This window comes from Equus quagga, chromosome 17 (assembly GCF_021613505.1).
Source record: "Equus quagga isolate Etosha38 chromosome 17, UCLA_HA_Equagga_1.0, whole genome shotgun sequence".
Lineage (NCBI taxonomy): Eukaryota > Metazoa > Chordata > Mammalia > Perissodactyla > Equidae > Equus > Equus quagga.
This window is the reverse complement of record NC_060283.1, coordinates 38,497,990-38,522,068: the sequence shown is the minus strand read 5'-3', so window position 1 is coordinate 38,522,068 and position 24,079 is coordinate 38,497,990. Positions and strand designations below refer to the sequence as shown.

The 24,079-nt window shown below is 44.7% G+C and overlaps 1 protein-coding gene across 1 annotated transcript in view; it reads left to right on the top strand.

Annotated features, from left to right (window-relative positions):
• TRPM8 (transient receptor potential cation channel subfamily M member 8) overlaps window positions 1–23,296 on the top strand; it is a 76,146-nt gene extending 52,850 nt beyond the window's left edge. The window contains exons 21-24 of the mRNA XM_046644347.1: window positions 9,474–9,664; window positions 17,761–17,860; window positions 18,910–18,943; window positions 23,246–23,296. Of these exons, the coding sequence (XP_046500303.1) occupies window positions 9,474–9,664; window positions 17,761–17,860; window positions 18,910–18,943; window positions 23,246–23,296 (376 nt within the window). The remainder of the gene's footprint in view (window positions 1–9,473; window positions 9,665–17,760; window positions 17,861–18,909; window positions 18,944–23,245) is intronic.
• The last annotated feature ends 783 nt before the right edge of the window (window positions 23,297–24,079 follow it).

Here is a 24,079-nt window from a genome sequence, read left to right as displayed (position 1 = left end):
CTCCTTCACATTTTTCAGTTTAACTACAAACAAAAAGAGCAGAGTCAGGAGACTGAGTCTCCTTTGGGGCTCATGTCTAATCAAGTTGGGGAGAATATGATATGGACACTAAACTGTTTTTATTGCCTCTGGCCATTCTCTTTAATACTTTTAGAGAATCATGTTTTTCATTTCCCCTTCATCTCTCTTAGGAGGGTTTCAAAGAGCCCCACGAGATAGTTTCGGTGGGAGTACTTTAGTTTTATGCTGTTGCTTTATGGTGGGTGGTCATTTTGAGTATATGAATCCTGGCACAGATAGGCAGACAGAATAATTAGCAACAAAAAACAAATTAAAAAATTATTTGTTAAACCTTGGGGTGGAAGAGAAACCGTTAGTCAAAACCAGAAACCGAGTTACTATGAAAGGTAAGATAAACACATCTGATTTCATAAAACAAGTGTTGAAGGTAAAGGATAGCTCCGATGAAGTCACATGGTGAACGACAGACTGGGGGGGGATGTTGACCTATGGTGAGCAAAGGCTTTTAATTCCTAATATAGAAAGAGCTCCTGCAAACTGGTAAGAGAAAGATGGCCCAGTAGAAAATTGACAGAGGAAATGCAATTCAGAGAAGGACAATTCAAATGGCCCATAATGGTATGAAAAATTGGTCAACCTCGTGGAGAGAAAAGGTCAGATGAAACCAACAGTGAGATACCGGGACACATCAGATGAGCAAATATGAAAAGGAGCCCCTTTGCTGGGGACGATGCTGGGGAATGGGCCTTGCTGCTGGGAGTGTGAAGTGCCCCTAGCTCTTCGGAAAGAGAGATGAAACAGTAATAGCAAAAATACGCAAACCCTTGACCCAACTCCTTCACAACGGGAATCTATCCTAAGGATGTAGGTACAAAGAAAGATGTTTACTGGATCACTGTTTGATGCCTATCAATGGGCGAATGACCCAATAAAGTGCGTTATAGACTACAGAATCATAGGCAGCGATCAAAAAGAAAAAGATCTATATTTATTGACTCGGAGGGACAATATTTTGTTAAATATAAAAAGCAAATTGCAGACATTTTTATGATATAACCTTGTTTTCTTTCAATAAAAAAAAAGAAATTAAAAAAATCTGGTATATATTTCACTCGTTACAATGATCACATATTGCTTTTGTAATTTAGAAAAGAAAATAAGAAAAAGACAATTGTCCCGTAGAGCCCTGAGTTTCTGAGAGACACAGGATTGTAGATGAGGGTCAGTGGCCTCCCTTTGTGGGGCCTGAGTGGGGCCGTGTGCCTCTGGGGATGTCACTCATCGAAGGGGCTGAGCAGTGAGGGACCGTCTGGTCTTCCAGTGTTCAGAGAAATCCTCCTCCCGTCCGGTTTCTACCCTGTGGCCACAGGGATATTTCTAAAATGTCACTGCTCTGTTTAAAATTCCGGAAGACTTTCAGTATTTCCCCATAGCTTTCAGGGTAAATTCCAGACTGTCCGCTTCCCCCCAGGCCGTCCATGACCTGGCCTTTGAACATACCATCAGTCTTCACCCCTGCTATCTGTCCCCAACAGGCACGCAAGTGTCCATCTCTAAACAGGGCCATCTGTCACGCCTGATGCTTTTGCACATGCTGGTCCTTTTCCTGGCTTGTTCCATCTCGACCGTCTCCTGCCCCATTCCTGTTTGCTGTTTGAGTTGGCAAGCATCACTCTTTGCCCGAGTGGTCCCTGATGCCCTGTCCACTTTGCATAGAGGCTCCTTGGGCCCCTTGCACAGGGACAACTTTCTCTCCTGCTGGACAGTAAGCTTTGAAGGATGGAGCTGGGGCCTGTCTGAGCACCTGGCACTTTGTGGGTTGGTTGGATGAGTGAAAAGAACAGGCTTCTTTCCCATGTTTGGTTCATTATTTGGTCATCAGTTAGGAGTTTGGCTACCAGGTCTGTTATTTACCGAGAAGCATTGATGGTGAATAACGGACCAGCAAGTGATTCATCTCACAGATGTAGAGCATCTGCTCTGTGCCAGGTGCCTGGGCCTCAAAGATCTCGTGGTCGTTGGCGCCATGTGGCCTTACAGAGGGAATGTGCAGCTTCCCCGTCACCCCCCCCGACTGGTGGCCAGGGAAGGACTCCAGAATCGGGAAGCGTGTGTCACTCACAGGAACCTAGACAGTGTCATGCTGCCAGAGGTCCCCAAGTCTGAGCTTGCAGAGAGAGGTGGCAGGTAAAGGGTGACCATGTGTCCACTCAAGGGCAAGGAAGGCAGGACCAACTCCCAAACCTGAGGCAAGAGTGAGGAGGGCAGGGGATGGTTTGGGGTCCTATTTTATAGGGATAACATATCCTATAAGCCTTTACCTCAAACCTTGGATAGTCTCTGTAAAAACCGACCACATATATAATTTCTACAGAAATTAAACCAAAGGGCCGTCAGCTCCCACTGCCGTGACCTTTGCCCTCCTCTAATTCAGTCAATCTCCCCTAGGCACAGAGTAGAACAGTGCTCAGAGCTTTCCTGAGTCTGTGTGCTCTGAGCTGTTCACAGACTCTCGAGGACATGTCACGTTGGTAATCCATTATCAGGATTACAGTCGTGAAGTGACAGCATTTGGAGCCAGCCTGTCATTTTCACTTTGAGGAAATGAAAGTCGGGCAGCTCAGTGTCAGCGGCCACACTGCTGTGGACTTGGCTGTGTCCATTGGAGGCTGGAATGCAGATCTCCTCCCGATGAGCCCAGAGCCATAGCACCACACCCCACTGTTGCTCCTACAGTGCTTAAGTGTGACAACTTGGGGACATGTCCTCTCTAGGGGGGTGCCTCTTGGGTTTGTCCTGGGTTAAACCAAGGGCCTTTTCTTTGTTAACACCTGTCTGGGGACTTGAGAGCAGCTAGAGCGGTCCCCTTGCCATCCTTGGACGAAATCGTCAGACGCTGTTCTGATGGCTATGATGGTTGTTCTGGGCTTACTCCGCGAGCCGTCGGCCCCAGGCTGTGACCGCTGTGTGACAACACATCAAAGTATTCCTGTGAAAGCTTAACCATACACAATGGCCACCTTATGAGCTGCAATGTAAATGCACACTCGGGGATTTTAAAGCATCTTGGAGTGCTCTCTATGTGGTATTCACAGGGAGAGGAAAAGGGTGCAAACATCTAAGCTTATTCTATATTAATATGATTGATTATCAGAGGCCCTGAGTGAACTTAAAATCAGTAGATGACTCTGGGTTGTCTTAACGCGGGCTGTAGCCATTACAGGCACTGTGACCTGAAGATAAAGCCACCCCATGTGTTTCTTCCGAAAAGGACTCGTCAGACATGCCCTAATCTAGACTAATTCCTAAGAGTAAAATATTTTTTGAATCTTAGGAATAATGCATGTTCATTATGAATACACAGGAAAGTAGAAAAAAGAAAATGATCCCCTGGTACAGACTAAAGTTTTGGGTGCTATACTTCAGCAGTCAAAGGGAGGCTGTTGAAATGGGTGAAAAAAAGAAAAAAAGAGGGCAGGTAATTGTAATAATAGTAATAGCTGGGGCTGTCCCTGTGGTGTAGTGGTTAAGTTCACGTGCTCCGCTTCAGCAGCCTGGAATTCACAGGTTCGGATCCTGGGCACAGACCTTGTCAAGCCGTGCTGTGGTGGCATCCCACATCAAAAAGAGGAAGGTTGGCAACAGATATTAGCTCAGGGCCAGTCTTCCTCACACACACACACACACACACACACACACAAATACAAATAGTAATAGCTAGTATTTATTGATACTTTTCAGTACTAAGCACATCCACGTGCTACCTCATTTAATTGTTAATCATTTTGGCGTAAGTGTGGCTTTATTATCATTTTACAAATGAGGAGTTGGAGGCAGCAACCTCTGTTAAATTAACCTGCTGTTAAGGGAGTTGGTGGGCACATAAATATATTAACATAATATAATATAACATAATACAATATAATGTAAGCAGCCTGAAAGGCTATTTGCAAAGGACCATGGTGCACAGAGAGGGGGCCTGTGAATTGTGAAAGATAGTTGGGGGGGGAGCTAGGGTCAGCAGCAGCTAGCAGAGGTGACATTTGCTCAAGGACCGTGTGCCTGGAGCCCAGAGCCTGGCTGAGGAGGGAGAAGCAGAGGAGAAGAAGTGACTCTGGGAGAATTGGCAACCTCCAAGGGTGGAAGAGTATGCCAGGTTATGGAGGGTCTTTTATCCATGTTAGGGAATTTAGACATTTTCCTGTAGGTGAAGGGAGAGGGCACGGGTCTTTATACAGGTGCATGGCACAGGCTCAGTGGTGCTATTCTGATATCCTCAATTGAGTTAGCACTTCAAAGATCAGTGCGGTGAAACTGCTGGTTGTCTCTCGTGTTGGCTGCTGTTGGCTTTGAACTTGCTTTTTTGATGCTGTGGAAGAAGAGGGGAACGGGGATGTGCGGCTCATTTTAGCATGCATGCCAGCGGGCACTGCGAGGTGCAAAAAGTCAGGGTCACTAGGGGTCCTGGGGTGGCGCTGGTTGGATATTGCTGGTGTGTTGGGGATGGAATAATGAACAGAAAGTGCAGGAAATCTGTGAAAAGCTTGCAGGAGGTGTTTGATTGAAATCTAGCTGGCAAGTTTCTTGTACTTCAATTTATTCTAAAATTCTGCCATTGTTTTAGCATCCTCTTTTTCTTCATGAATTTTTTGCAGACTTTTCATTCTGTTCTGTGGATCAGTCTTTCTATTTTGGTTTTTATTACCAAATGGCTTTAATTACCAACTTTTAAAAAATCATTTTAACATCTGTTGTACAAGTCCCCTTCATTATCCTTATTCAAAACTTTCCTGGCTTTTCTTGTATATTTAACCACATAGAGGAGTCCAAGCCTTATCTTCTGAAATCCTTTTTTCTTTCCCATTCCAAAAAAAAAAAAAGCAACCTTGTGAATTTTATTGTAATGATGTTAACTTTGTAGAATCATTCAGGGAAAGCTGGCATCTTTAAAAAATGGTATCTTACCATCCAGAAAAAATAGTGTGATCCTTATTTATTCAAATATGTATAGTTTCTCAGTAAAGTTTTATGATTTTATTCATATGAATCTGGCAGGTTTTTTGTTACATTTTTTTCCTAGCCATTTGTGGTTGTGAGCGAGATATTTTTTCTATTATGTTTTTTTAAGAAGCACTTTTTGATATGTAGGAAGGCTATTAAAGTCTTGCTTATTTACTTTGGAACAAATCCCGTCTCTGGTCTTTCTTTTCTGTTTTTCTTTTATCATGTCTTGGAAGGATCCTCCTGTTTCTTATTTATTAAGCTCCTTTCTTTTTCGTCATCTTTTTTTATTTTTCTAATCAGAAATGGATGTTGAATGTGGCCAGAAGAATTTCTAGCAACTATTGAAATGATGTTTTTTCTTTTGATCTATGATGTAGTCTAAAAATGATGAATTATATAAATGATCTTAATTTTTAGTCATTCTTCTATTCTTTGCTCGTGGCATCTTATTCTTTTAACATCCTGCTGGATTTCATTTGTGTAGGAGACTGTCTGAATCCTAAACATTTGTTATCTCTTGATAACATTTTTGATTGCAGTGAATTCTTGAAAGTTTGTCTCTGAGGGGGCCTCTGCTTCCTTCTCTCCTGCTTCTTCCTCATCTCCTGCTTCCTCCTCCTCTCCTGCTCCCCTGAGGGTGTCTAGGTGGTCTTAGGAGCCAGAACTCAATTATCATCGCAAATCTCCTGCCACCTGGGTAGCTGAGGGCACAAGAGATCATGGGAGATGTAGAGTCAAAGGGAACGTAGCAGAGTCCCTCTCAGGGAAGATGCTAGATGGTCCGTGGGTGGCAGGGAGATTCTGAGAACCATTTGAGTTGGGGTGATGAGAGCCTGGATGGGAGAGACGGTCTCTAGGCTGCTCTGGACGTTGGGCTTTGCTGAGGGGTGGGTGTGCTTGTGTTGGCACTAGTGCGCAGCCTCTCCCCTACAGAAATGGAAACCAGTGTCTAAAGAACATGAAAATTATTCCAGCAAAGCAGTTTGAAGCAGTCCTCAATTATCAGCCTTCCCTGGGAAACGCTTGTGTCTCTTTGTCTGAGTCTGGAACAGAGTTGAGAGAAAAAGAACAGTTTGGAAGCTGCTGCCATGTGGGAAAGTGGACCTCAGTAAATAAACCTCAGCATGGCCAACCCCAGAAATGCATTATTTATGCATGATGGCTTTTGGGTGTTGATGCCCCGTAATCGGCTATCTCACCCACACCACCTGGGATGTGGATAAGGGTTTTTGCTGTTTGCCCAGGAAAGGAACACTGCTTGCTGGATCCACCTGGGCCCTGAGGTGCAGAGGAAGCAGAGATTCCAACAGGAGGCTCCTTGCAGCCAACTGGGTTGTCCTGAAGAACAAGTAAAACAGCGATCCCAGGCAGAGTTCTTCAGAATAGAGAATGACGCAAATGCAAAGCTTTGCTTTGTGGGCGCTGGCCTAAATATATTGTAGATCATGGATTGGCAACTTTTTCTGTAGGGGCCAGCTAGGGTCTTTGCTTGGGCCAGATGCCCCCATCCCCACTTCCTGCTTTATAAAAACCATTATTTGCTCACGGGCCCTACAAAACAAGTGGGGGGCTGGATTTGGACCCCAGGTTGCAATTTGCCCATCATTTTCCGAGATGACCCGGAAGATATGAGATGTTCTTACTGCCTCTGAGTGACTAGTTAAGCCAAGATGCAAATCTCTTTCCACTTGGACCCTTCTCAGCCACAGTTCCACTTTGAGCTCCCAAGGGAGGGTGGGAGGTCCACCTGCCAGAAAGAACACCTTCCTCTGCTCTAAGCATCATCAATATTTCTTGCTTCACTAGGAGTTATTAATTCCTTTTGGACAAAACCTCAGAGTACAACATTCACTGCATTAAAATGGATGCTGTTGCTTCTTTGTGTTGGTGTGTTGAGTTTTAGGCATGGAAGGAGCAGTCAATAAAATCCATTTTTGACAGCATAGAGAAAATTTTAAGATGCTCCTAGGGACAATAATTTGAATGGTGATTCTTGTTCTGGCCCAAAGTAGTAAACTGATTTCTGGCAAGTGCTTAGCCTGGACTCCATTAATTGGGGCATGTCCGTCGCCCTCTCTTACTGCAGTGGCCGAAGCCTGCAATACCCTTTGCAGACACAGAACCAGCAGAGACTAGCGAGGGTGGATAATGATGTTAGCCTCCAAGCACCCTGACCTACATTTGGAAGGAACGCCAGGCTAACTGCTGGATTCGGTTTGCTGCATTTCATACATCACAACCACTGTCTTTCATCTAACAAATCTACCACGTAGGGTTGACGTGAGAATCAGTCAAATAACCATTTTACATGTTTAGCATAGGAGCTGACATATAGTTGTTGTTCAATAAACATTAATTCCCTTCCCTTTAAAGACCACGCCCTGTGGAAGAGGCACTTGCTGCAGAAGCTTGTCCTGCACAAACCCAGGACCTGGTGTAGACCTCGGAGGTGTCCAATTCATCAGTAAACTCCAAGATAAGCAGAGCCAAGTTTATAAGCAAAGCCATAACCATTATCTGATTAGGTTTGTGTTTTCCTTGTGTGTGTGATCTTCTCGTGGCTGAAGATATTTAGTCTTGGATTGTCATGTGCTGAGGGTCAAGAATGAGGTCTTGCAACAAACGTATCTGGTTTCTCTGCCTTATCACTTCGTTCAGGTTTGGTCTGAAGTTTTCACCCAGAATTTGAAGAACTGGATGCCTCCCCCTGAGGATTTGCTTATAGGAGAATTCAAATAGTTCATGCTGTGTCTGTGGCTCTCTATTGATGTTAGCAATAAAAGTATCTTGGATGGTTGAGCTTCCCAAGTAGTAAAATGCTTCACTGTTATCTTTTACTAAGTAGTCCAACCAAATCCTTTTGAAATAGAGCATAGCTCAAAACATTTCATGCTCCCCTCTGTGGGGTGGCATGGTGTTTTTGCAAAGCAAATAGATGCTGGGTTGGATGGCAGAGTGCAAATCTTGGCTTCTTCATTTCCTAGTTGGGTGACTCAGACTATGTACCTACTCTTGCTGTGCCTCAGTTTCCTGATCTGGTAATCATAGATGAAAATAGGACTTACATCCTACAGAGGGTTGTTAGATTAATTGTCATCAATCTAAGTAGGCTACTTAGAACAGTACTATTGATGTTAGCAATAAAAGTATCTTGGATGGTTGAGCTTCCCAGTATATACCAGTACCAGTATAAGTACTGGTATATAATAAGTGTTAGCTATTTTATAGTCTTGGTTTACCTTGAAACTGAGAAATCAGTGGTATAGTCAGAAATTTTCCCAATAAATAGACATTTTTCTAATTCTGTAAGTAATTCATACTCATGGCACCATGTTCAGAAAGCAAACAGAAAGAGAACAAAGAGCATCCATGATGTGATGCCCGAGATGACCATCATTCACGAGGGGTTTACTGCTCCCTGTGAGTTGTGGTTTACTTGGTGGAGATTATGTTGTGAGCGCAAGTGTGAGCCTAGTTATTTTCACTTAACATATATGATAAGCATTTTCCCAGAGTATAGACGTTAGTCACCAACATAATTTTCTTTTTTTTTAGATTTTTAAAAAATTTTTTTTCCTTTTTCTCCCCAAAGCCCCCCGGTACGTAGTTGTATATTCTTCATTGTGGGTCCTTCTAGTTGTGGCATGCGGGACGTCACCTCAGCGTGGCTCGATGAGCAGTGCCATGTCCGCGCCCAGGATTCGAACCGACGAAACACTGGGCCGCCCGCAGTGGAGCGCGCGAACTTAACCACTCGGCCATGGGGCCAGCCCCCATAATTTTTAATGGCTGTGTAGTGTAATCCTATTGATTCACCGTAACACGTGATACATTGTCTCAGCATCGGACATCTTCATTGTTCCAGTCTGTTGGGTGGAAGGTGGGGACAGCTGTCCTTACAGCGCTTTTGCAAACAGCCGTGTGTGTCTATCCATTCATATATTTTCCTTTCTCAGTATCTCCTTAGTCATAGATTAAACTTCCAGAAGTAGAGTCACTGGATCAAAGGGATGAACATTTGTAAGGCTCCTGATAAATATTAATAGCTTTTCCAGACTGTCTACAATTAAACTCCCATAAATGATGTTTGAGAGGCAAGTGATTTCTAAGAGAGTTGACATCTTGGGCCTCTTTGCATCTAACACAATAACAGACTAACGAACAAAGACACTCCTTGGAAGATCTTGAAACAAAAATCATTTTAAAGTTCATTGGACATTTTTTTGGTGCTTGGGAGAAAAAACAAAAGCCAGACACAGTCTTGGCCCAGCATGAATTGAAGAGCGCCTGGTGCTGAGTTCTTCCGGGCCAACACTAGTATGGAGTCTGCTCTCCCATCTGGACTTAAGTTCTCCGAGCGATCACTTGATAGCAATATTACCGTATTTGGCAATTAAGTGATGAGGGCTGTGGAAAGCTAAGGCTGGACCTTCTCTCCTCTCCTCCAGCTACACGGTGGGCATGGTTCAGGAGAACAACGACCAGGTCTGGAAGTTCCAGAGGTACTTCCTGGTCCACGAGTACTGCAGCCGCCTCAACATCCCCTTCCCTTTCGTCGTCTTCGCTTACTTCTACAGGGTGGTGAAGAAGCTCTTCAAGTGCTGCTGCAAGGAGAAAGACGTGGAGTCTTCCGCCTGCTGTGAGTGGCTTGTGCGTTTGTGCTTGGGATCAAGGCAGTGATTAATTTCAGGGAAGCATGCCTGGTCCCTATCTCAACGGGCGGGAATTATTCGGTTATTTCACTGCTCACATCAGATCAGGCATCAGGCCAGCCAATGGATTACTCAAGAGGAAGAGCAGATTAAGACAGTGTTGTGGATCTGCCGGGATAGCCTTATTTTGGGAGACTAACTTTTGGACAGACACAATAATAATATAAACAGTATGTTGAACAAGCACCAGTTAGGGGATGTTGTCAAAACATGACTTTGCTTTTGCTCTCTGTTGCTTCTATGAATTTATTCTCTGGGAAACATGAGCTTTGACTCCAGAAGGGCTTATGACTTTTTTGATTGTTCGGGAAATAGAAAATCTTACACTAACTTAACTTGGTAAAACAGTTTCAGTTTAGGAACTAGAACTAATAGTCCAGTATATTAACCTGCCCGTTAACCAGCCTTCAGAGGGGAGACCCCCACCTTATACTCTCCCAGCTGGCAGAGTTGTCAAGAAGCTGTTGGCTTTCCCTCTCTTTCTTACTCCCTCTCTCCCACTCACCAGCTGTGTTAGGGGCCCTCTGTGGGTTGGAGCACAGTGAGGAAGGAAGAGAAGGAGCAGGAAGTCCTTTTTAGAAAGAGGTACTGTTCGAGGCTGGCTCCGTGCTTTCTGCCCTGGCACATGTTTAAAACTGAGCCTTTAGCGTATGGGTGCTTGGTGGGTCCTTCAGTGGGTCCATGGTGGGCACCTCCACCCACACCCTCAGCACTTGGTAATGCTTTCTCTGGCGGCTGCTCCCGGTGAGCCTGTGGTTTCCAGGAGTCTGGTCAATGCAGGCTCTCCCTGATGGGGACCCACTTCCTTCTGGAAGGCAGGAGTCAATGTGTCCGCAGGTCAGTTTGTTCTTGCTCTTGTGTGGTCATCTGCCTTCTCAGCCCTGACAACTCTGGGCGGGCGTCCTCTCCTGACCCTGCTCTGGGAGCCAGAGTCTCTCACCGTTGGATTCTCAGTCCCACCCAGGGCCAACGTCTCCTTTGACTACAGGGAGCACACATCCATCTCTCTTTGCTGGGTCAGGCTAGGTTTTCTTAACATCTGATCCTGGAGCCACTAAGCCCGACAAGTCTTCCTAGCCCACAGAAGCATTTCAACCAAATTCAGCACAAAAGGAGGAATAGGCCTATTTTTACTCATCTGCGTGTTTTGACACAAAGGAAAAGATAGAAAGGGCACCAGTGGCCCCTTCACCCTGCCCTCTAACCTCAAATTTAAGCCAGGAGATCCATCTCCGGGGTGGGGTCAGGGAGCCACTGCAAAGCCAACTTCTCCATCAGGCACAGCACCAGCACCCATGTGCTTCAGGGTCCATGAAAATCTTTTAATGTCTTTTAAAAATCAGGAGAACTGTCTTTAATACCAACCCAGTCACAAAATATTTTGAATATTTCCTTTATCCAGGAAGGGGCCCATGATGGCAAAGGTGCTCAGGCCCCAGGGTGGCCAACTTGTCCTGGTATGCCCTGGATGTCCCCTTCTTAGTACTGAAGGTCCTGCTTCTTGGACATCCAGTTAGGGTGACCAGTTTGCCAGGGACTGTCCCGATTGTAAAATTGCATGTCGTGTATCCTGTCAGTTCTGGGGCCGCTGGTCACCCTACCAGGGCCCACAAAAGTCATAAAATGGCCCCGTGTCCTGACAAGGAATGTTGAGTTAGTGACTCAGGTTGGACCCAGCTTGGGTAGCTGTGGGATTTCCATTCTCAGCCTCTTTCTTAAGGAAAAAGTGAAGAAGGGCCACATTAGGTCCCTAAGCAGATCCATTGTATATTAGTGTGTAACAAACACCCCACACCTGGTTGCCTGAAGTAACCAGCACTTATTTGCTTGTGATCCCACGGTCCTTGCTCAAGGCGTGGCTGGTGGCTGGTCTATGTTCCTCGTGGCGTCCTGCACTTGGCAGGTGGGCCGTGGGCTGAATGGTCCTGATGTCCACATGCACCCACATGCGTGGGGTTGACTGGGCTGTCAAAGGGGAGCCTCAGTGTCCCCCAGCTCAGGCTCCCACACAGGGAGGCTGGGTTCCCACAAAAAGCAGTTGCTGTGCAACCTCTGAGGCCTTGACTCAGAAAATCAGATGACGTCTCTTCTGCCGCTTTCTATTGGTTAGAGCAAGTCAGAGGCCCACCCACATCCAGGGAGGGGAGAATGAGGCCCCATTTCTCAATGGGAGGACAGCCTGCCTGCGGGGTGGGGGGGAATCTGTGGCCCTGTTTTGCCATCTGCCACACCAGGTTTCCCCAGAGCAGGCTGGAGGAGCTGATACTGTGAGACGGCCTGCCCCACCCCAACGCTGGCCTGTCAGAAGAAGGCGAACTTCTCACAGTCCTCCTGACCCCGCCATTCACAGCTGCAACGAGCCGTGCTGCTGGAGACGTGCGGATAGGGGCTTACCTCTCATAACTCACCTGCCACGTTCAACCTAGATTCGACACACTAGAAGTGAAAACATTTCTCTAGCCAGATAGTTCTGAGAAGTCCAAAGTCATCTTTGATGCCTTGAACAGCTTAAAATAAAATTTTTTACACTATTACAGCTAAGACTGCATGCACCATTGGGAAACGCTCAGTATGTAGGCTGACCCCATGTACATACGTGACACTATTTGCTGTGTCTTTCTTGATCCTCATCAAGCCTGGGCAGGTGAGCACAGATCTTTAAGAAATAGCTTTTTCATCTTTCTCAGCGCTTACCTGATTTTCCTTTTCCATTCTTCTAAAATTGATACACTTTCACAAATCATTTGAATACATTCTAGGTTTTCCTTCCTTGAAAAAAACCTTTTCTGTGATCGATGTGGATGTTATAGAAATGCACAAACTTGGTTCCAGAAAGTGAACTTTAGCAATTTGGGATAGAAATGGGTTGACTTCTTCAATATGTCTTATCACTTCCATTCTAGACTGCCACCGAGAAGCAGTGAAAAAATTCTCGTAAACTGTCTAAATAGGAGGATAAAAGTGAGAAAGGAAAGTCACTGAATTCTTATAAAGTCCAAAAGCAAGGAGCCCACCCCCCTCACTTCCTGCCACGGTCCCCTTTGGAAGAGCTTTGTAGAACCCACCCCACATTTACTGCAGATCTGGGTTTAAAAACAGAATGAGTGTCGGGGCGGAGGGACACTGTGTGTACGCAAGAAGAGCGACGCATGAAAGGGCCAGACCCTAGATCAGCACGTAGGAAAGAAACACCGTAAAGCCCTTATGGGGATACAGCTATGAACAAAGGCACATGGGGGCTGGGCTCGTGGGTCACCGCCTGGTGTGGAGCCAGACCTGAGACAAGGCGGTTAGCGTCATGGGGAGCCTGCCATATGGGGAAGGAAGGGGGCCTGGGAGCATTAATTCAGCAAGTACGTGTGCCGTGTCCACCATGTGGCAGCCAGGCACTGTGGATACAGCGCTAAATAAGATAGAAGCTATCTTAGCCTTTAAACAGGGCTCATAATCCAGGAGGAAAATGAAAAAGCTTTAGTCGAGAAGTGCAAGAAGGGCTAGTTTAGAGAATGTGCAGGCGCCGTGATAGCCGCACCGTGGACGCTTAAACCCCAGACTAGAGTGAGTCGGGGCAGACTTCCTGGAGGAAGCGGGCCTTTAAGCTGAGCCCCAGAGGATGAGTTGGAGTTAGCCAGGCAAAGGGGCAGAGGTTGGGAGGCAGCCACAGAGCGGGGAGTGGTCAGAGAGAGGCGGAAGTTATAGAGGTCAGATGAGAAGAGAGAGGGGTCCACAGGGTCGAGGGCTGAAAAGGGACTAATGAAAGACCGTGGGCTGCATCCCACAGCCAGATGAAGCTCCACACAGTCCCTCTGCCTCCTGCTGCCAGCCCATCATGTCCCAATGAACCATCCTAGATCACAGGAGGACAAAACGTAGGCAGAAGACATGATAGTGTGAGAAACGAGGACATACATCATGAAGCCCACATCACAATGTCCCTTTGCAGATTGAACTTGTTTCCTTCAAGGCAGAAGTGAACCAAGAAACTCCGGGGGCCTGTTTTGGAAATCCTCAGATCACCACACCAAGGGATTCTCTCAAATCCTGACGCTCATTCTCGTGCCTTGTAGAAGAGCTGTCAGTTTAGGGTTTAGCGGGTGGAGCAGAGTCTTGAGCTGTGTCCCCCAGCACTGGACCACTACTGGGAAAAAGGAAAAGTCTCTGTTAAAGGGGGAAAAAAAATGGGTGTTGAGGGCAATTTGAGGAGAGGATAAGCTAAGGGAGAATCCAGTACAAATAGTTAAAGGAATACGTTTAGGTTGTTCTTGTCTCCATATTGGTAAGTTAGACATTTTCTTCTTTGTTTGTGCCTTGTTCCTGCTATTCACAGGTGGTGTGTCTCCCAGTGGCTGCTGGGTGTGTGCTTATGTGTTGCTCTCGGGTCTTTTCTTCACTGAACCTGATAAAATGGTCACCCACTGCCATCATTGGGTTCGTGGTCCATGTTGGGCTAGTCCATCCTGTCCTTTTAGTGTGTCCCAAATATTTTGATGGTTCAGAAAGTAAAAATATGAATTTTACTAACCTAGACATGATAATCACTGGTCATTAAGAGAAATCTAACTTGCCAAGAACCATCATTTTTTGTAGGATTCCTTAACTACATAGAAGTGGAGAGAAGATGCTCGTGAACGTGACCTTCAATATGGGTCATAATACTTCTGCGATGTCCCTGGAGCTCTGATCCCCTCAAGTCTGGTTTTCAGAATGTCGGTGTACCAACGCCCCCCAACTCATGTCACAGTTGAAAGAATTGTCATAGTCAACTCTTTTAATAGCATTATTTCAAGACATTAAATGGCACTTTGGGGATGTCATTAGCTATCACACATGTGTAATTGCCTTTCTTAATAAGAAAGGTGTTTTGACAATTTGGATACGTTGCTGTCTTTCTCCCCATCATTTTGCCTTGGAAGACAAAGTGAGTCATTTCTAACTAAAAGAATAAAAATTCTTTATAGCAGAGAGGGGAGTTGGAAGTTGAGGTCTGGAATTTGACTGTGCTCAAAGACCACAACCAAAGACCCGAGGCACGGAATGATGTGTCCCAGCACTGTCTCTGGCTGTCTTGAAGCCGTGTTGTGGACGAGTGTCTATAGGACCTGGGAGGAAGGCTCAGGGCACAACTGGTGCCTTCAGATTTGGAGGCAAATGCAAAGCAAATTTAGAAAACAAATTGCCTACTAGAGGCTCTGGCAACAAGTTTTATATTTTTTCCTGAATGTTTCCAAAGAAAAACAAATAATGGATAAAAGTTGCAGGAAGGAAGATTTTGACTCAGTATAAATTAAAAACAATGTCTGACAATTAGTGCTATCTGGAAAAAAACGACTAGTTGTGTGAGGCAGTGAATTCCCCGTCACTGGCCAGATTCCGGTTGGGGATGGATGGCTGGAGGGGCCATGTGGGATGAGGGTCCACTCTCCAGAGATACATTAAGCTCCGTCCAGGATCCGTGGAACAGGAAACTCAGTGTAGAAGTAGGGACAAACCAGTCCTCCAGATTTGGGATTATATCCCCCCAAAATTTATTTAATGATTAAGCATAATATGAACATAAAAATGGAAAGAAATCCCCCAATTTGGCCAGCAAATGGACAGGAGCTTCAGTGCGAGCAAGCAAACAGATAGGTCAGAAATGAATGGTCTTGGTTTGGATCCATCTCTCCCATGGACCCTGGGAGAGTGATGATCTTACAAGTGGAGAATGTGAAGGTGTTGGTATTTCCCCTTGTCAGGCAGTTCTTATTCTCAGGAAGGAACCAAGCAGTAGAGGGAAATGAGAGAGCACAGGGCAGGATCTTCTCCACCCAGCATGCAGTAATGACGGGAGAGAGGGAGTCACGAGCCCACGTCCCTCACTCGAGACTTCCGGGCGCGCCTGGTCACCGCCCGCTCATTTGTTTCTCCTTGGCGATCTCTAATTCCAGAAACCAGAGCTCTCTGTGCTTGCCAGAGCCTCTCGCGCTAATTCATTTCCTAAATTTACTTTGCATTGGCCTCCGATGATGGGGAAGTCATGAAATTTAAGCTTTAAATTGCCCCTTTTTGGAGAAAAATGCAAGATTTTTCAAATAACTTTCAGAAAAGGTAGAATCCAAACTTCCGCTTTTGGTACTTTTTGGATGACATCTTCAAATAATAAAAAAAGTGTGCTACCCAGTAATTGCATTTTTACAAATTTTTAATTTTTGATGATTAAAAACGTATCCATATTCATTAACAGAACATTTGAAAAATATAGAAAAGCACAAATAAAGAGCAAAGGCATATATAACCCACCATCCAGAGATAAATATCGTTAACCTACTGGTATTTATTCTATTATTCTTGTATGAGTGTATAATAATTTGATTGCTCTGTGCATACACATTCATAATCTAATTTATCCATTTAATAATAACACACTGTGACCATTTCCCATAGCCATAAATAGTAATCTGCATGGCAGTTTTTAACTGTAGAATATTCCACCACTTCAATGTACCATAATTAATTTAACCAATCCCTTATTGTCAAATATGTAGCTTGTTTCTACTTTTTTGTTATTATATAACACTATGATAAACAGTTGCGTGCATTCGTTTTGAGCATATCAGTGATGTTTTTCCTTTGAGTTATTTCTAGAAGAGCGATTTCTAGATTATGGGTATGTACACATTTAAATCTTTTGACATTGGCTGCCGCCCCCCCTCCTCCCCCTTCTCATTCCCCATCCCCCAAGGCTGTAACAATTTGCAGGTTTTCCCCAGTACATGGGAAGCCTGGTTATCCACATCTTTGCCAACCCAGGGTGTAGTCATTACTATAGATTCTGCTAATTTTCCAATTTGATTGGTGAAGAAGCTATGTTATCTTTTCAACCAGCATGTCCTTGACTGCTAAAGAGGTCAGCCATTTGTTCTTGGTCGTTTGTCATTCTTGCTTTTCGGCCATCTGTATCCTTTCTGTGTTGATTTTAAGTACTCTTATCACACTTCTACACACATTTTAGTTTGAGGAAAAGATGTTGGAAACCACTTTGCTGGGAAAAATACGTTGGAAAGAAGTTCCTTTAGGAATTATTTTCTAAAGTGAATAATCACCAATTAAAAATAAACCCGTACTTGCCGTGTGGGATTTGCTTCAGTCCCGTCACTAGTGTATGGCTCTGTCTTTGGGTCACGATGAATTCTTTTGAAATGCAAGGAGATCTTGTAATTGTTCCTAAACTCTAACATGTTGATGAACAATTTTAAAAGATAATTTAAAAATGAAACTAGATAAATTGGTTCCAGGTGCCCACCTGCACGAACATACGTGCTTTCTTTCCCCCGTGAATTCGTATGGAGGATTGCTGTCCATTGCACTAGCACCTGAAACACAGCCCTCATGTTGATCTGTTCTTTTGTTTGCTCGCCATCTGAAAGGCCCAGGCGTGGTAAGAAATGGAACTAAGAATCTTACTGGAAGATGTCCCAGTCCAATTTTACGGCATGCCCTGCCTTAGGTGAAAGGAGAAGACTAGATGTAAGAATTTCCCTTGAGGTCCACACCCAGATCGCATGTTTCAGAAGGGTGGGAATGATGTCTGGTGCTTATTTTCCTCTCCTTCAAAGTTCCTAGTCCAGGGTTGAGAGTAGGCAGTCCATCAGTGATTAGCCAAGTGAATGATCGGTTTAGCGTTTTCATGTCATCAAAATGGAAGAGGCGCGTGTATGAGCTGTAAGAACCAAATTCATTAGTGAAATGATTCTGCTAAGTTCCAGAACACACAGACAGGCTCTAGATCAATCTCTGTTTGGAATAAAGATTGCATTCCTGTTTGGCGCAGGCAGCTGCAATTCCTCAATGTTACCGAGAAATTCACTGATACGATGTCACTCTGCTGCTGTCACTAGTAAGTAACGTTAGTCAGATCAGCCTGTGCAGGACGAATCGAGTTCTCCTGGTTCCAGAGTATCAGAAAATGCCTAGCAGGAGTTGACTGAGGAGCTAGGGGACAAATGAAATGATTTGAATGTTTTTCTTTGTCTCATTATTCAAGGTTTCAAAAATGAAGACAACGAGACTCTGGCATGGGAGGGTGTCATGAAAGAAAATTACCTTGTCAAGATCAACACAAAAGCCAACGACACGTCAGAGGAGTATGTCAGTCGTTCCTTTCTGCTTTGCAAGGCTCCCCTTGTATACGTAAGCTGGCAGAACATAGGCAGCGTATCTGAGCAAACTCTGTAAGGAGAATTTTCAGCAGAGAGCAATAGTGCCAAAAAGATATTACCTAGGGAACTGAAGATGACAAACATGTAAGCGTGAGTCAGCCTTTTGAGAAGGGCAAAGCCACCCATCTACCATCCTTATTGTCCTTTAAGGTCCTGGGAAAGAAAAAGGTATTTGGAGTCTGCAGGGCAGGGCAGGAAACACGTAACAAGTGTGTAGGTCCCTCTGCCGTGGCTGCAGAGGTGGATTTGGAAAACCCACAGATCATGGGCAATTGGCATCATCCTGCAGGGGCCCCATGTGTATCTCTGTGATGAAGATGTAGAGAGGTTAGAAGATGGTAAAACCGTTTGGTTGATCTGTTACAGGCTGAGAAGTCCTGAACGTTGTTTATGAATTGCATGGAGTTTTAATAAACATCCCATACAGCTAGATATGTGACTAAATCCACGGATGGTGCACAAAGAATGGATTATGCAGGGTCTCTCAGAATGTGACCTTCTTAATGTGAAGTTACTCTGGGTAACAGTCAGAGCTCCCAACACATCTTGAAATTCACTCTAGCAAAAAAAGAGTAAATATAAGCACAACTAATCTGTTTGTTAGGTTTAATACAGCTATTGGGTTGCACAGGACACATGGCGTGCTCTCTCTCCTTGAGTAACAAGGCAGACGCGCTAAGCTCTTCTCCATTCCTAGACTCTGAGATTTTGAGTTTGGAAGGGAGGGACGGACCTTACAGGTCATCTCCCACCACCCCATCAAATAAAGGCTCCATCTCTAACTGGGGAGAAAGCGAATTCTGCTTTGGGTATTAGGAAGAAAGTCAAAAAGATAAATGCAGCTGATGTTTAGCTGAAAATGAAAGTGATCTGTATTTCGTCCTTTAAAAGACTGTAAAATGGAGTCTCATAGATTTTTCTCAATCTCTCTCTCTCTGTCTCTTGTTCGCTCTCTATTTCTAACTTCCTCGAAGAATGAGGCATCGATTTAGGCAGCTGGATACCAAGGTATACTTCTCTTTATAGTTTGGGAAATATATGTTTTTATCTCTGTTATCTTTGAGCTGTCACTGAGAGGCCAGTGATCACGGTCTGAAAAGAAAAAAATTTACTAACAAAAACATAGGTGTGACCCCGTTCCACATTCAGCTTTCTTCATCCAGTGCATAAGGTCTGGGTGCTGGAAGGGAATTGCTTCTCGGATGCTCCCAGCCCACGTGGGGAATAGTGCTGAAGTCCTGTTTCCGTGAACTCTAGAGTCTTTTCTGTTTCTGTCTAGCACAGGACCCCTTTTCTCTTTCGCTCGGCTGTAGAGGCAGGTGGAAGATGCTTACAATTACAGGGAACATTAGCGAGGCTCAGAAGAGCAATGTGGGAGCCTGAGAGCCTCTATGCTGGTCTTTGATGCCACTCTAATTTGTAACCAATTTGAAGGGCATTGCAAATACCTGAATACACATTTGAGCATCAGGCACAGGAAGAATGTATTCACCGCCAGCCTGAGCTGGGAAGCCAGAAATCATGATTAGATTTAGCAGAAATTAGAATCGATTCATAAGTGCTGGATCCCTGTTAGACTGTGAAGAGGAGACAATATCTGCTATTTCATCATGGTATTTTGAGAATGGCATCCTGGACGATGGCGTTCATCTTCCCTCCCAGCACTATGAGATTTGACAGCCAGGCCACACCTGTCTAGTGTGGCAGAATCTCCAGCACCCAGTACTTCACCCTATGCAGGGTCTCAATGAATGTTTGTTGAATGAATAAATGAACAAAAGGTGCCCCTCATGGAGCTCCAATGTGAGAATTTATCCAGTTCACAATTTCCTGTTGACTTATTTATGTATTTACCATCAGCATTTTGGAAAACCGAGGCCGTGTTTTCATGGGCCTCCTCTCCTGAGCTCTGGTGGGTCCATGCCTCATGCCATTCTGCCTCTCCCACCCTCCAGAGGGGCTCTTCTCTTCCATCCCAGTCTTCCTCTCCTTTCCTTCCCCTGGAACTTCTGGCTTTATACACGGGCGTCAACTACTGAGTGTGATGGTCCATTCTGCACTGACAATCGAATATTTTAGTCACAGTTCTCTTTAGTTACCTATCGCTGCACAGCAAACAACCCTACACTTCAGTGGCTTCCAACAATCATTTTACTTTCCCCTTGTTTTGGGGATCAGAGTTTGGGACGGGTTCAGCTGGATAGTTCTTCAGCTTCCTGTTTTCTCGGGTGGGTTTACCGGGCTGGATTCAGCTGGTGGTGAGTCCAGGATCTGGCAAAGTGCCTTTTCTCTCCCACCTGATGTCTTGTCCATGTGGCTTGGGCTTGTCACAGCCTGGTGGTCTCGAGCCAGTCCCCCTTCCTACGTAGTGGCTGGCTTCCAAGAGCGAGGAAGGAGAAACTGCCAGTGCTCTGGAGGGCTAAGCCTGGACCTGTCACAATGTCACTTCTACCGGTCTATTGATCAAAGCAGTCCCAGGCCAGCCCAATGAGGTGGGGGAGGAGTAACCCACCTGTGATGGGGGAGTGGCACACGTGTACAGGGAGAAAGGAACCGGTGGCAGCCCTCTTTGGAGACGCCCATCACATAAGAGTCTATCCTGTTACAGCTGCTCTCATTCTGATGTACTCTTGCTGTTTTTCACTGAGGGGCTGGGAAGACTCCAACGTTATTGGAGTTGAGTATCTGCATGAACGATCACGCTAGGGTGTAGATCATGGCTATAATCAGTGGAGAGGAGAAAGAAAAGTGCTGGAAAGTTTTAAAGATGAGAAAATTGAAAGAATATTAAAGAGAATGTATGAAATGAAGAATAAGGGATTGGATTCTAAGATTATTTATATTAGACATATAGAATATGTAATAAATAATGTATATATAAAACCTTATGTGACTATTCACTTTTCCCATGTCATATATTTATATTTCAATATATTGCCGGCTGCATCTGTGGCTAGGCCACATGGCAATAGTATTTACTGAGCCCCTGCCATGTGCCAGGCATTGGGTTCAGTGCCGTCGAAGCGCAGCATGGCCCCCGAATTTCATGGTTGGGTCCTTTGCTAAATGGTTTGGGTGTAGGAGCATTTTCAAGCTGAATTAGGTAGGACTGGATGGCAGTAAGGATGTTGTGTGCAGCATCCAGCCTGCATTCCAGATTGCCAGAGTCTACATTAGCTGGGGGCAGGGCCAGCCGCTGTCTGATGGCCCTGAGTCCAGAGAATCAGGGAATGTTTGAGGCAGCTACGGAGGGGCCGCATGAACCGGGAACGTCGAGTAGGGAGGCCGGGTCATCCTGTGCGAGAACTTACTGCCTCTTTAGGCTCGATTTTGGGTGTTTTAGCTCAAGAGGGACTTATCTGGCATCCTCCCTTCCAAGAGCCCTCTGAGCAATCAGCGTGGCCACATAAGAGGGGCTTAAATAGTTTGGTTCAAGGAATAGAGGTGCCAGGGGTTTGTCCAGTTTTTGTTTGTTTTGCTGTGTTGTTTTACTTGTGGCTCCGCTTGGCGTGACTTTGGAAGGAGCTCATGGAAAGTCAGCCTAGGAGATGGGCTGGAGATTCTGAAAGCCACGCCTTGATGCTCTCCTTCCTCTGGGGCACACAGAGGATGGACAGGCCGGCAGCAAGCGTGGGCGGGGCAGGGAGCGACAGGGCAGGAGCCTCAGCCCTCTGGACACCTGTAAGGCCTAGGTCAGAGGTCATTGGCAGAACCAGGGCACTGCACCAGCTGGCCCAACTCCCAGGGGCCAGGGAGACCGCCCAATCAGTGGGGTTTGGGCAGGGCGACACGGTCAGTGGGGACGGGGCCTAAGCATTGGGGTTGTGGGAGGTGGGGGCTGAGGGAGTCCCGTATAATTGAAATCATAATTGAAGGCTGTTCACACGCATGTGCAAGCCAAGGGTCTCGGGGACCTCAGAGAAGTGTTTGCAGGTTTGATACCCTGTGCATCCCCCTGGCTGTGGAGCTCAGCCCCTATGCCAGTTCCCACAAGAAGCCCACCTACACCAGGCATGTGGTAGGTTTGGGTAGAATTGGGGTGGATGCTGGGGAAGCCTCAAACTGTGCAGCATGGAGCCGTCCGCTGGCTGTCACCCGTGTGATTTCAGACCTCTCTGCCCCCGCTTCTTTCCTGACCCCAGCCCCTTCTCCTCCTGCTCCCCCGCCCCTCCCTCTCCTTCTTAGTCCCTCCTCCACCCTCTATCGCTCCTCTTCTGAGCAACAGGAAAGCCTCTCCTTTCTATCCACAGGGAAGTTTAGGGGTCATCACTGTTTCTTGAGCGAGCTCTCGGAGTCTGCCATCCCACTTCAAACAGCTCATTCAGTCATTTTACTGTCAACAAATACAGGGCTTTCCCAAAAGCTCCTCTAGTGAATAAGAAATTTCTCCATCTCATTATACCAGAAAGCAAAGTCATTCACAATTGACCTTAGGTCTGTAAGTAGGGATCTCACATGCCTTCTTTATTTGGGGCAGCCATTCGTCCTTATGGCTTCTTTTTGTTCTTTTTTAAAAAGAGTTAAATGAAGAGGTTATGACTGGAAATAAGCCCAAGTTAAACATGGATTTTTGCCTGAGTAAGTGACGTAGCAAGTTAGAAATCAACTGTATGGAAATGGCATTGCGTAGCTTTTATCAAGGGTACCAATGTGGCATGTCATTTAAAATGAGCTTTGTGCATCTGGTGTAATAAACTTTTGAAATATGCATTATCCAAAATAATTTTATTTTGCCTTTTACTTAAATTGTTTTACTATTTATACTGCTTTGTTCTGAGGGCAGCCACTTTATTTGCAAAAACTTGATTTATGAGTATTGTATCATTTTAATTGTCTTAGTATTATACTTTTATCAAAGCAAAACTTCATTGGAATCTTATAATTTTATTAGTATTCGTTACATATAACATTATTGTTTCTATATATTATTTCTCTGTGTTGTTAAAATCTGTCATTTCTAGATAGGAACCCTAGGGACTTGCCTTTGAGTAAAACCAATACCAATTGGTGCTAATGATTATGTGCTAGTGATATGACTTCAGAAAGTAGGCAGTGGGCAGGGTCTGAAAGAGCGTATCACTCATTCTGCCCTATTCCAGGCGTGTCTTATACTTGCTGTTTAATATATATGTTTCATAAAGTAATAATTTAAAAGTCATAGAGTAATGGAAAAGTCATGGAGTAATAGTTTAAAATTTAAAGTTGGAAAATTGATCTTAAGACCAATGAAAAAGTCATGGAGTGATAATTTAAAATTTAAAGTTGGAAAATTGATCTTAAGGTCAATTCTCTTTTTTCCCCCTTTCCAAGCTGAATGATCTCAAGGGTCTTCTGAAAGAGATTGCTAATAAAATCAAATAAAACTGCACAGATGCTGATGGAGGAAAATCTCATCATAGAAGGTAAGTCATTTTAATGAGTTTTTGCCCTGAAAATTGACATGTTTTAAGATGAATCCAAAATCATGGTATTTTTCTCAGTTCTTTTATTTTCACACTTGATCAGACTGGAAAACAACGCATTGTGTAAAAAATTCAAACAGTACGGGGACATAGGGAGGAACAGTGGAGCCTTTCCTCACGTTACTTTTCCCACCAGTTTTGCACTGGCCAGAGGCTAGCAGTAAGGTCCAAGTATCCCTTTGGATCTTTTAAAAGCACCTGCAAACTCTACAGCTATTTTGGAATTAATGGAATCAAGGTCACACTGTTCTAAGATTTGGTATTTTTTTTCTTACTTAACTCTCTATTGTGGATAGCATTACAGATCAGTGCCTAAAACCTGCACTTCATTCTCACAAGACATTATTTATGTTTATTGCTATGGACTATATAAATGTATGTTGATCACCTTTTCACTACCAGAAATGTTTTAGTAAGGCATTCAAGGTTTCTGGCAGTAGCTCATTTGCACAATAAAAATGTAATTCAATTAACCAGCAGAATAGAACCCAAGACTTTGCACCATGATCTTCCCATTTGCTTTAATTGTGTCCCATTACTTGTCCCAATTCTGAAACCAAATGTTAAAAGTGTTGTTAGGGACACGTGGAGCTAGGAAAAACCAGCAACGGGCATTCCATGTGACTAGGATTTTTTGAGAAAGTGAATTGCAATTAAGACTTCATTTCTTCCTTCCTTCCTT